The following is a 12,629-nucleotide window of genomic DNA, read 5'->3' as shown; positions in this document are numbered from 1 at the left end:
CTTAATAAGGCCATAGGCTGCTTGATCTGTATACTTGAAACAAGAAAAACACTTACATGATGTTATGCTTCATTTCTTTGCCGAAATGATGTTCTGCTTCATGCTATGTCTTTCTGTGTGGTAATTGGTAATATGTAAAGCATGAATATATGAAGTGGTGCTGCGGGTGTAGAATTTCACCTAATCGCACAAGTGCTCCTTCACAAATGCGTGAAATGCGAGGCTTTGGAATGTGCTCCCTAGTGAAATAAGAGCCTCCCCATCTCTGATAACTTTTAAAAAGTCTTTAAAGATGCATCTGTTCGCCCAGGCTATTAACTGATATTGTTTTGATTGTTTTAATGTTGTTTTTAGAATATTGTTTTTAAATTTTAAATGGTTGTGCTTTAAATTTCTTCTTGTTGTTTTTAATTAATGTTTTACTTTTGTTTTTATCTTGTTGTAAACAGCCCAGGGATGTAAGTTTTGGGTGGTATAAAAATATGTTAAATAAAACAAATAAAATAAAATAAATTTCACAAACTGAGTTGCGTAGACAGCCATTGGATATAATGGCCGTCCATCATGCAACTCCGCGTGTGCACTGCATGTCAGCCACCGATTTGTGACTTTAAAGAAGTGAGTGCTTGTGTGCACAAGATGTGGGTCACCTCCAGCCTCAAAGGTGGGATGCCTCTGAGTACCAGTTGCAGGGGAGTAACAGCAGGAGAGAAGGCATGCCCTAAACTCCTGCCTGTGGCTTCCAGTGGCATCTGGTGGGCCACTGTGCAAAACAGGATGCTGGACTAGATGGGCCTTGGGCCTGATCCAGCAGGGCTGTTCTTATGTCACTTACTTGAATTACCTGCACACTTGGGAAGTTTTTCCAGGGAAAGCTCAATCAATGATGCAACAAATGACAACATCCCTAACAGACTGCTTATCTTTACCATATACTTAAACTAGTTGAATAGTCATTCCCTCTCCCCATGGAACCCTGCAAGCTGTAGTTCTGATCAAAGGAACAGAAATCTTTAACTGGGTTGAATGGGTCACATCAGTGTCATGTGAATTCATAAGAGAGCTGGTCTTGTGGTAGCAAGCATGACTTGTCCCCTTAGCTAAGCAGGGTCTGCCCTGGTTGTGTATGAATGGGAGACTTGATGTGTGAGCACTGTAAGCTATTCCCTTTAACGGATGGAGCCTCTCTGGGAAGAGCAGAAGGTTCCAAGTGCCCTCCCTGACTTCTCCAAGATAGGGCTGAGAGAGATTCCTGCCTGCAACCTTGGAGAAGCCACTGCCAGTCTCTGTAGACAATACTGAGCTAGATGGACCTGTGGTCTGACTCAGTATATGGCAGCTTCCTATGTTCCTGTGTAATGCTTTGCTGTGACAGCCCATTGCAGGGGAAGATCAGTGGTGATAGGCAACCTGTCTTCTAAGACTTGTCTACCATTATTGATCTTCTCCCTGGAGAACCCCAAACTCTAAGGATGTTAGAGTTAAAGCAGTGAAAGCTACTGCCACAAATATGTGGCACTTTCCCAAGCATGTGGAATATTGGTCTAATGCATACGAAAGCCAAAAACAAAGTGCATGAAAAAAAATGGAAGGAAGAAACATAAAACGGTCAGAATATTTTTCCAAAGATGTGGGTAACATGATTTGGTAGCATTTAATTTATGGCTTTTTAAAAGGCACCATATGTTCTTCTTAGGAACTAATTTTAAATCATCCTTTTTCTGCTTGTAGATTTTGAACAAGTACGATTCGTGGATCTCCTTTCTGAGCAGCGTTAGATACTGGATGGCCTTCAATATCGAAAGAGCCTGCCAATCCTACTTTGGCTGCGTTCAGTGCATCAGTGGACCTTTGGGGATGTACAGGAACTCCTTGCTCCACGAATTTGTGGAAGATTGGTACAATCAAGAATTCATGGGATCTCAGTGTAGCTTTGGAGATGACAGACATCTCACCAACCGAGTCCTGAGCCTTGGCTATGCAACCAAATACACGGCTCGATCCAAGTGCCTTACAGAAACGCCTATAGAATATCTCAGGTGGTTGAACCAACAGACCCGTTGGAGTAAGTCCTACTTCAGAGAGTGGCTGTACAATGCAATGTGGTTCCATAAGCATCACTTGTGGATGACTTATGAGGCAGTCATCACTGGGTTCTTCCCATTTTTTCTCATTGCCACCGTCATTCAGCTTTTTTACCGGGGGAAACTGTGGAACATTCTCCTTTTCTTGTTGACGGTTCAGCTTGTGGGCCTTATAAAGTCTTCCTTCGCCAGCTGCCTTAGAGGGAACGTTGTCATGGTGTTTATGTCCCTTTACTCAGTGTTGTACATGTCAAGTTTACTTCCAGCCAAGATGTTTGCAATCGCCACAATAAACAAGGCAGGGTGGGGCACGTCGGGCAGAAAAACCATTGTGGTGAATTTCATAGGACTCATCCCAGTCTCCATTTGGTTTACAATCCTCTTAGGTGGTGTTATTTTCACAATATACAAGGAATCCAAAAAGCCATTTTCCGATTCGAAACAGACAGTGCTGATCATTGGCACGATACTTTATGCGTGCTACTGGGTGATGCTTTTGACTTTGTACTTAGTTCTCATCACCAAATGTGGCAGGCGGAAGAAAGAACAACACTACGACATGGTGCTTGATGTATGATTTGACCACTGTGTCTTTGTTTGTTTGTTTTTTTGTTTTGCTACCCAAGGAAAGTTTTTTAAGTGACTTTCTAGCATTTGTGGCACTGAATTAGATACCATCGTGGAAAAGGATCACTGCTGCTGGGACTTGAACACAAATCATTTCATGACCAAGCCAAAGCAAAAACAAGGGAAAAAATGTGGTTGTGCCTTTTTGTGGGGTGGGGGAGAACAAAATTACATGGATTCAACCCATTCCTGTGGGTGGTCTCTGATGATGCACTTTCTTCTGTCATGCGTACGCCCAAAAGTGTTAATGTCCTATATACCTCACTGGTCATGCTCATGTGGACGGACATGGAAGAAAGGGAGTTTTGGAGACTCAAACAAAGAATTTGTTAGCCCCTTGCAAACTAATTTATGAACTGCGTGTTTTCTGTGATTTTTCTAGGAAGGGTGTGTATGTCTCTGTGTGTCTGTGTATGTGAAACGAAATTCCAAAGTCAAATTTTTATGAGGCTTGATGACCAAGTTGTATTTTTATATAATTGTAATTATTTGTCTTTGTTTACTTCTTAAATCAGTTTTTTTTTAAAAAAAAAAATCTCTTATTTTATATTTCTGCCAAAAAGTACACTACATTCTTCCCCATCACTCTTACATTTTCTCTTCTTTTCTAAATAGGTTTTGAAGAACTCCTACTTTAAAAAGCAAAAACCTGCCCACAATGTGAAAATGGATGCTGATTTGATATTATTTTTTTCACAATGGAAAGAATAAAATGTCTCTCTGTACTTTTAAGCTGATGAATGGTTATTTCTGTGAAAGTATTTAAAGGTGCGCTTTTGATTTTGATTTTATTGGAAGAAACCAGCATCACTGTCAGTTTTCAGAGACAAAAATCTTTGTGTGTGCAAAAAGAGGAGCACAATCCCATGGGAAGCTGTGCTGTGAAGACCCCCATTGAAATGAATGGGAACTGCATAAGTGCTCATGTATAGCTCCCAGTCATTTCATTGGGTTTGCATACATGAACTTCCTGGGGGATTGTGCCCATGAAGGCCAAAGGGATAGATACGTGCAATTTCCACCTCCATCCCCCCCCCTAAAAAAAAATTGTACAAGGGAACATAAACTTCTTGCAGACTACACACATCAAAAATGTACCTTAATAGCCTTCCCCACCCCCGCAAGAACTTGAGTGCCTAATGCAATGTTTCCTATTTTTATGAAACATCGCCCAGAACTGATCATTTTTTAACTGATCATTTTTCTTACTTCTCCCCAGTACTTGAACAGTAGTGCTAGATTTTGAAATCCTGTGAACTTGGGTGAAAAATCCTGAATGCATATGGAGTCACTGGACAATTGGGACAAGCTTCATTTATGCTCTTTAAGGGCTACTTCACAGGCACTTAGTCTACAAAATGCCACAGAATGGAAGAGTTCTGTGGTGATTGAATGTACATACCACTTAAGAGTAGAGGTGTAGGATCACATTTTAATGCTTCCCTATGCAAGCAGCTCCCTGAATATAGGAATCTAGCCTACCCTGTAATGGCCCATGACCTCAGTGTACCTTAGGCAGGGTACTGAATGCCACCCCACACTCATTCATGCACATCCATTCACCTCCTCCTCTTTATTTTTCTTTGTGCCAGTGGTGATAGACGCTTGACTTGGCATGCACATGGGCATACACACACACACATGCGCCTGGCTGTGCCACCGCTTGGCAAAGAGCTGCTCCAGTGGGGGTGGACAGCAGAGGGAGGCAGGTAAGGCATTGAGGGGCATCTTGCCGCCTTGCTGGCAGCTCAAAGATCTGCCACTTGAGGAGATTGCTTCACCTCACCTCATAGAAGGGCTATCTCTGAGCCTTAACATGCAGCCGTAACATAACAACAGACGCTCCTTGTTGCTGCACAGTTTTTTAAATTTTTACTTTCATGGGGTTTTAGCCAAAGAAAGTTGGTCATGATGACCATTCGCCATTCCTGCCAACATGTCCCTATCTTCCCATTCAGGTGAATGGGAAAATAGGGTTCATGTTGGCAGGTATGATTCACAAGTTATGTCCAACACTTGTACAACGAGTGTACAGTGTACACAGGTACAGATCTGTACACTGGTCCAGTCATTCCCATGTTATGTTGAACGCAGGTACAGTAGTACATTTCCTATCTGTACCATGCATTTGAAGGGCCTATATCTACTTCACTTTTAAAATGAACACAGGTACAGGAATTCTCACAAACACATACAAGTGTACAAATATCTGTACACTCATACAATGTCTGAATCAGGCACAGTCCCACATAAATTAATGGGACTTAAGTTTGTCATAACATGACTAACTTATCTCATTGATTCCAGCCGTGCTTAGCTATGGCTAATTTTCTTTGCATACAATTGTGGGAGCTGTTGCTGTTTTGGGTTGGTTTTTTTACACTGGGGGTGGGGGGGGGCATTCAAGAAAAGAATCCTCCACCTGAAGTGGTATGATTGAGAATTCAATCACCTCAGCCTTGTAATCTAATTCTGCTTCATATGTAGACGAGGCCTCACTTCACAGCTTTGAAATTAATCTTAACAAATTACTCCTGCATCTATAAAGACCAATGCTTGCTTTCTAAAATGAGGGCTCAAACTTACCAGAACTTTAAACCCTCTAAGACTAAAGCTTTCTCACTAATTGTTGTGAAGACTAAATTATACGTATCATCATTTGGTCAGAGGATTATTTTTACTCATGAGTTACAGCTACATGGGACTGTGATCCAAACTGGAACTGTGGTACAGCCATAGGGAGTATTTCACCCTTTACTTCGGCACCATTTTCCCACCAAAAACTGCCCACTTCCCAGTCTATTAAAACCCAATCTGGCCATTTAGGGGTTACATAGCCACTTCTACTCATGAGTTGAGTCAAGCCTCTAAATAAAAGAAGATGACACATTTAATGTCAGCCTGGCCCTGAGTGAGTGAGGAAAGAGTACAAGATCGAAGGCACTCATTGTTATTCCTTCACATGGTGAGCTTTCCCATTCATTTCAATGGACAAGATGGCTCCCCATATGCATTCCATTGAAGAGAAGGGGGAAACCTTTGCACAGGAACTCCTGAACCAACAAAAGTTGTGATGGACTGTGCTAATTGAAAGGGCTCTTGAAGCAAATAAATTTACAGGTCTGGCTGTGAGCCAGTTGCATAATGTAAGGTTTATTGAAAGACGTTCCCCCAGCTTTTTCAAATAAATGAAACTGATTTGTAAGACCCTTCACGTGTTTTCCAGTCAGAATGCAAAATGTAGTCCTAGGTTTCTAGTCTGTGGGGTTGTAGAGCAATGCATTTTGAAGGGTACTGAGATATTGTAGAATTAAAAGTAAATAACAGTATGTTATCATAAAACCAACGTTTAGTTGCAACTTACTGAAGCACACTTCTTGAATGCTCTGAACTGGCAATACAACTAAATTATTCAAACTGGGCTACACCAATGCAGTGAGGAAGTGCAGGGCAGAGAACAAGGACAGGACACAGGAAGGATTAAAGGATTTGCTGTGTGTGGAATGACTGTGTCAATTCCTTAGCATCCTTTTTGCATATTTAATGAGGAACAGTCAAAGAGTAATTACAGCTCTGAGCTATAGTAACTCACTGCATTTTCTCTCTTCACTGATACAGCTTGCCAGACAAGTAGTCTATTTAGATGTGCACACAAAAGTATTTTTCTCAGTGATCCTGGAAATCTAATTCTGGTTTTGAAAAGGAAAAAATGTTGGCCCAATTCCTGCACATGCAAAAAGATGTAGCATTGGTCCTTAGTCATACCAAGGAGCTGAGCAGCATTCAGATATCTTCTTTTGGACACTTGCATTGAAAGTCCCTGTGGTAAAGAAGAAATCAGTCTGGTTGGCGTTTTGGGGGGGGGTGCATGGGGGATCAATTTGGCCTTCTTTTAATGCAGATAAGAGTCTGATTTCTCTGTGGAATGTGCAACACACATACTATTTTTTATTGTCTGAGGACATGGATATAACAAATTTGCTTGCAAACTTGCCTTAATATATGCTTACAATGGGGGGAGGGTGATCAATCCTTTATGGTGACCAAATGGATCAGTATTAAACATTAAAAAACAATAAGCAAATGACACAAATGGGGGGGGGACACTTGACTTTGCCTTTTAACTATTTATATTGTATAAATTAAAGCTTTGGGGGTAATAGCGTTCACATGTCAAAAAAATTTTTAAGTCCTTTCATTCTATAAAATATTGAATTAATTGCCTGTATTTATTCTAGCAATTATTCAATGCATTTCAAGTATAGGTTGTTTAGTACAATTGTTACTTTCATAAATAAAATATTTTTGATAAGATAGTGAGCATGCTGTGTTCCTTTCTGAATGGTACTATAGGTGTGTGTGTGTGTGTGTGTGTGTGTGTGTGTGTGTGTGTGTGTGTGTGTGTTTTAAAAAGGTACACAGCAAGAGCTTTTAATCTGTCCACACAACTGAGAAATCTCAGTTGCACATGCATCTGTATCACAATGTTCCCCCTGGTCCAATTGATGTATCTAGTTGTATTTTCCCCATTAAGGGCCACTGATTGATACATACCACAAGTTGAACATTTGAAGCTACTTTATCCTGATTAGGCTTACCATGTCCCCTGGAATTTAGGGTAGCCCCCGGATTTTGGCTCCTCCACCTGGCTACTAAATTCCACCTGGATTTACACAGATTTCAAATGCACTGCCTGGATTTTACTCTGGAACTGATCACATGGGAGGGCAGAGAAGGAGGGGAAAGTATACAGATATGTCAATTAAATAAAAAAATGCAAATTAGTTTGCACATAATTAGCATGATATGCTAATTAGGCCACCTGGATTTGGAAAGCTTATATGGCAACCCTAATGCTGATACATGAATCAGTTCATTGGTCCAGTGAGTTCTGTAGTGTCTACTTCCAGCAGCTCTCTTATGGGTCTTTCCCAGCTATGAGGCACTTTAAAATTGGGAGTCAGAGACTGGAACCTTCATTGAGATCATAGAATGTAAGATCAACAGCTGGAGAGCCTGTGGTTTGCCACCCCTGGCATAGGAGAATTACAGGTACATCAGTTTGAGCTCCCTAGAGGAAAGCTGGGCTACACATGCAGTTAATTCATGCTCAGCAGAAATATATTTTAGGGGGCTCATTCGAAAGGATAAGGCATAGATAATATTTCTTCTGGAGGTGTAGCATGGGGCTCTTCCCATGGTGCTCCACTGACATCAGAAGATCTAGACCACAGGGAAGGAGCCCACAATGAAGTTCTGTTCCACAGTAGTATTGCCCCAATTCCCAGGAGGGGCAATACCAGTGTGAGAAGGAGATACAACATGAACGGCCTAGATTGTCTGATGGTATCAGAGTAGTACATACAGCAGCAACTGCAGCTCTCTCATTGCTAAATTAATACCAGTTACATTTCTTAGACAGATATTGAGGTGCTTCACACAATTAGTGTGAAGCGCCATGAGGGCTTCTGCGTGGAGAACGGGTTTAGCTCACTCTCCCCGCAGATGATCAGGCTCTTAGCCCTCTGGCCGCCCACACAATTACTGGCGCCGTCATGGAGCCAGCAAGGGCTGTGGGGATCAGGAGCCACCCGGCCCCCAGAAGTCCCAGAAGTCCCAAGTGCATGGGGCATTCTGGGGAGACCCCAGAGGCCAGGAGGCTTGTTTTAGCCTTCCAGTGGGGGGGGGTCTCCTCATGAGTTGCCGTGGTGTGGAGATATGCTTCAGTATCTCACAACCAAGAAAATCAGGTTAATAGAGCATTTGCTCCATTAATCTGGTTTAAGCGGAGGGTTCTTAGGAAGGCTCGCTGCCTTGGAACCACTGGGCTCACCCGCGAACCCGGTGGTTCTCACGATGGGGGAGAACTGGGCTAGGCTCCCGGTTCTCCCCCATCATGAGAATAGCCTCATTATCTCTGCCCCACCCAGGTTTGCTACCCTAGTAACATTATGTAGGCACCTCTCTATAGTGTAACCATGCTAATGCGCTTTTTTCAACATCCTCCCTTTCTGCAATAGGGGACTGGAACTCTACCTTGGGAGACTCTGCCTAGCACTGGTTTGCTATCAGGCTCTGTTCACACCTTTGCACATATGTAGGCTGAATGCTTGGACAACTCCACGCATTCAGAGAAGATGGGAAAAGTGGCCTACCCAAGTCCCCTGCGAAAAGTCTGGTTTTATAAGAGATTATATGCATTATATATTTATTAAATGTATATCCTGGTTTCCCATAAATCTGTGTTTAAACCAGTGTTTAAAGAGACAAAAAAATCTAATAGAAATAATTTGAATTCTATTAATTAATTCTATTAATTAACTAATTAAACAATTTGAATTATATTAAAGTACAGTTTGAGCTGCCCGAGTTAAACACCATTCGTATTAGATCAATTAAGTGCAAAAAGGCTTGTCTAAAAAGAAATATCTTCACAATCCAGCGGAAGACAGCAAATAATGAGCAGCTACGTAAACTTCCACGGGGACGTCCTTTCTCAGATTAGGCACTTCCGCCAAGAAAGCACTGTAGCGCAATTCATAGGAGGCTGCTAAGTAGTACTGAGTCAGACCATTGGTCTATCCCGTGCAGTATGGTCTGTTTTGACTGGCAGTGACCCTCCAGGGCTTCGGGCAAGAATTTTTCTCAGTCCTACCTGGTGATGCCAGGGATTGAACCTGAGACCTTCTGCATGCTAAGAAGATACTACTACTACTACTACTACTACTACTACCACTACTAATGATATTTAAACACCGCTTTTCAACAAAAGTTCACAAAGTGGTTTTCATGGATATAAATAAATAAATAAAGTGCGGAATACTCCCTGGCAGGAGAGCTGGCCTTGACATTATGTTGCTGGTCATGCAAGCATGAATTGTTCCCTTTGCTAAGCAGGGTCTGCCCTGGTTTGCATTTGAATGGAAGACTACATGTTAGCACTGTAAGATATTCCTCTTAGGGGCAGGGCCACTCGGGGAAGAGCAGCTGTATGCTTGCATGGAGAGAGTTCCAAGTTCCCTCCCTGGCATCTCCAATAGGGATGGGCCCGGACTGGTCCGGAGGCCATTAAAAAAACCTCCGGACCGGTCCGGACCTGGGCGGTCCAGTTCGGGTGGGGGGGTACCTTTAAGAGCGGCGGGAGGGTTTACTTACCCCTCCCGCTGCTTTCCCGCTCTGGCGCCCATAATCCTTAGAGTAATTGGGGCAGCAGGACACCTCCCTGCCGCCCCTTCCCCGACGTTGCTTGTAAAAATAAGACGTGCGCGCGCGCGCGCAAAGGACTCCTGGGAGTTTTTACAAGCAACGTCGGGGAAGGGGCGGCAGGGAGGTGTCCTGCCGCCCCAATTACTCTAAGGATTACAGGTGCCAGAGCGGGAAAGCGGCGGGAGGGGTACTGTAAGTAAACCCTCCCGCCGCTCTTAAAGGTACCCCCCCACCCCAGTGCCGGACCGCAGTTGGCGGTTCCGTGCACACCCCTAATCTCCAAGACAGGCCTCAAAGAGACTCTTGCCTGCAGCCTTGGAGAAGCCGCTGCCAGTCTGTGTAGACAATGCTTAGCTAGATGGACCAGTGGTCTGACTCAGTATATGGCAGCTTCCTGTGTCCCTATGTACACAAAACTTCTGAAAACCATTTTTGTTTTTAGGTGAAACTGTTAGCCAAATCTTCTCCATATTTCCTCAAATGTTTGGACCATCTGGCAACCATACACTCCCTTCAAGAAAACATGGCAAGAGCTCATGGGCTTCTCTCACTATTATCTATCTATCTGTCTGTCTGTGTATCTATCCATACCCGATCCCTCCACTACACTCCAGCCCTATGAACCGATGTCATAGGACATACCTGACACTCTCTTGTATCTGAAAATTTCTGAGGAAGATCAGTAACAAGGCTCGAATTTGTCTGTCAATATTGATCTCCGTGAGTATCTCCTGATAAGTTTCCAAGGAGGAAACCCAGTGTTTTCAAGAACACAGTTTGTAAACCATTGCCCTAGAAGTATCATCCTGAATACTTTCCAGAAGATCTGCAGAATCTTCCCCTTTGATTTGGCATAGCACAGCTAGAATTAAGCAGGCACAGGTTCACATTAAGTGAACTGAGTGATTTGTTTCTATTGCATGCATTTTGTTTTAGAACCGAAGCTGTCTGTCTAGAAACCTTGGAAAGGGATGGGCTAGAAACTGGAATAAAAGTGACTTTGTGGAAAGGATTCAGCAGCTCTTGGGGTACCAGCTGGCCACCTCTGAAATAGATGCTCCCAACAGGTTTCTAAAATGCCACTGAAAACATGATGTTTCAGTAGGGACCTATAGCTTAATTGCAGACCTCAACTGCACCTGGTTCTTTCTTCACAGAACACTGGATCATCTTCTTCAAAGGTAAGCCCCATGTTTCTGCCCTGATCCTCTGATACAGGGATTTTCAACGTTGGGTCCCTAGATGTTATTGGACTTCAGCTCCCATAACCCCCAACCAGAGGCCACTGTGGCTGGGGATTATGGGAGCTGAAGTCCAATAACATCTGGGGACCCAACGCTGAAAATCCTTGCTCTGATAGGCTTGATGAAATGCCATCAAATCTATTGTCAATATAGGGGAAATTTTTCATCGTAATAGTTTCCAGTGCAAAATGCCCCTATATGGCTTACATCTCATTGGAACCAATTATTGTTCCAATTCAATGTACAGCCCAAATCATTTACAGCTAAGGTTCCAAGTTCAATATGTGGCATCTCTAGAGAAAAGAATTTCCAGTAGCAGGGCTGGGAAAAATATATGCCTGAGTCACCAGAGAGCTGTTGCCGGTCAGAACAGATAATATCGGCTGGATGTACTATTGGTCTCTTCATATGTTTAGAATAGTGTCAAAAATATCTGTGTGTTTGCATGGTCCTGTTATTTGAGCCGAGAGGGCAACAGGTGTAACAGACAGGAAAAAAGTCCTTTCAAACCAGACTGCAGTGTACTTTCATTTTGCTGCCGTTCAGGATGATGCAAAGGGGTCCTTGTAAAAAGAGAACATCTCTTTTAGCAGCATTTTTAAAAAGAGGGCAAAGAAGCCATCATTCATCAGCTGCCAAAATGGTTCCAGTATGCAATCATTTATAAGTCTTTGTGTGGTTGTTTCTAATCTCTATCCTTTTCAGGAGCAGGAGGAAACTTAGAGCATGTAAATCAAGATTATGTAAAAAGCTCCATTAAAAAGAAGAACTTTCTGTTTTACAGGTTTTTCAAAAGCACAGTGCGGGGGGAGGGGCATACCTCTGGCACCAATTTTTTTCCGGAGTGTACGTAATTAGTAAGGTTTTTTAAAAAAATGTTATTTGAGGAGCATTTAAACAGAGTTATTAAATCTGCTGTATTTTTAATGCTAACTTGATAAGAAACAAGGTTATGTTTGTTAATCATTTGTTTTCCATTGCTAGGGCATTAAAAAGAAGTCTTGTGCTTTTTACTCCAAGTCTTAAATGTTTCCTGGACATCTGAAACCTGATGGATGATTCACACATTGCATTTGTAGCCTCCTTTCTCTGTTCTTATACTACTAGGATAAATTAGGATTGTCTTCAAAGAATGCTCTGAGGCACATGTGCATGTATGGATTATATATCTGAAATTTGTTGTTTTAACCATTTCTACAACTCAGATCACAGTAATGTCAATCCATTGTTTTTTGTGGGTTTTTTGGTAGTTGTTTTAATATGATTAATATTTTTAAATGTAATCAAGTCATCCTGGTACTACCCATCCTGGGTAGTACCAGAGGTGAACCTAGGTAATTTTGGAGCCTGGACCTAAAGGCCTTTGGAAGCCCCCCACTCTCCTGAAAATTAAGCATAATCATGCTCTGCTGGGCGACCACACCACCCAAGACAGACTAAAGAAGATTTGGGGGGCCCCAGAGGCTGT

General features: G+C 42.5%; 1 protein-coding gene across 3 annotated transcripts in view; it reads left to right on the top strand.

The window, feature by feature from the left end:
- The window catches only part of HAS2 (hyaluronan synthase 2), a 49,384-nt gene extending 45,941 nt beyond the window's left edge, over positions 1-3,443 (top strand). For 2 of the 3 annotated variants that reach the window (XM_053242644.1, XM_053242643.1), the window contains exon 4: positions 1,732-3,443. In XM_053242644.1, the coding sequence (XP_053098619.1) occupies positions 1,732-2,661 (930 nt within the window). In that variant the 3' untranslated portion in view covers positions 2,662-3,443. The remainder of the gene's footprint in view (positions 1-1,731) is intronic. The other variant, XM_053242645.1, reaches the window with a different exon arrangement.
- Positions 3,444-12,629: the final 9,186 nt, after the last annotated feature.

Source organism: Hemicordylus capensis, chromosome 4 (assembly GCF_027244095.1).
Source record: "Hemicordylus capensis ecotype Gifberg chromosome 4, rHemCap1.1.pri, whole genome shotgun sequence".
NCBI lineage: Eukaryota > Metazoa > Chordata > Lepidosauria > Squamata > Cordylidae > Hemicordylus > Hemicordylus capensis.
This window is presented reverse-complemented; position numbering and strand designations above follow the sequence as displayed.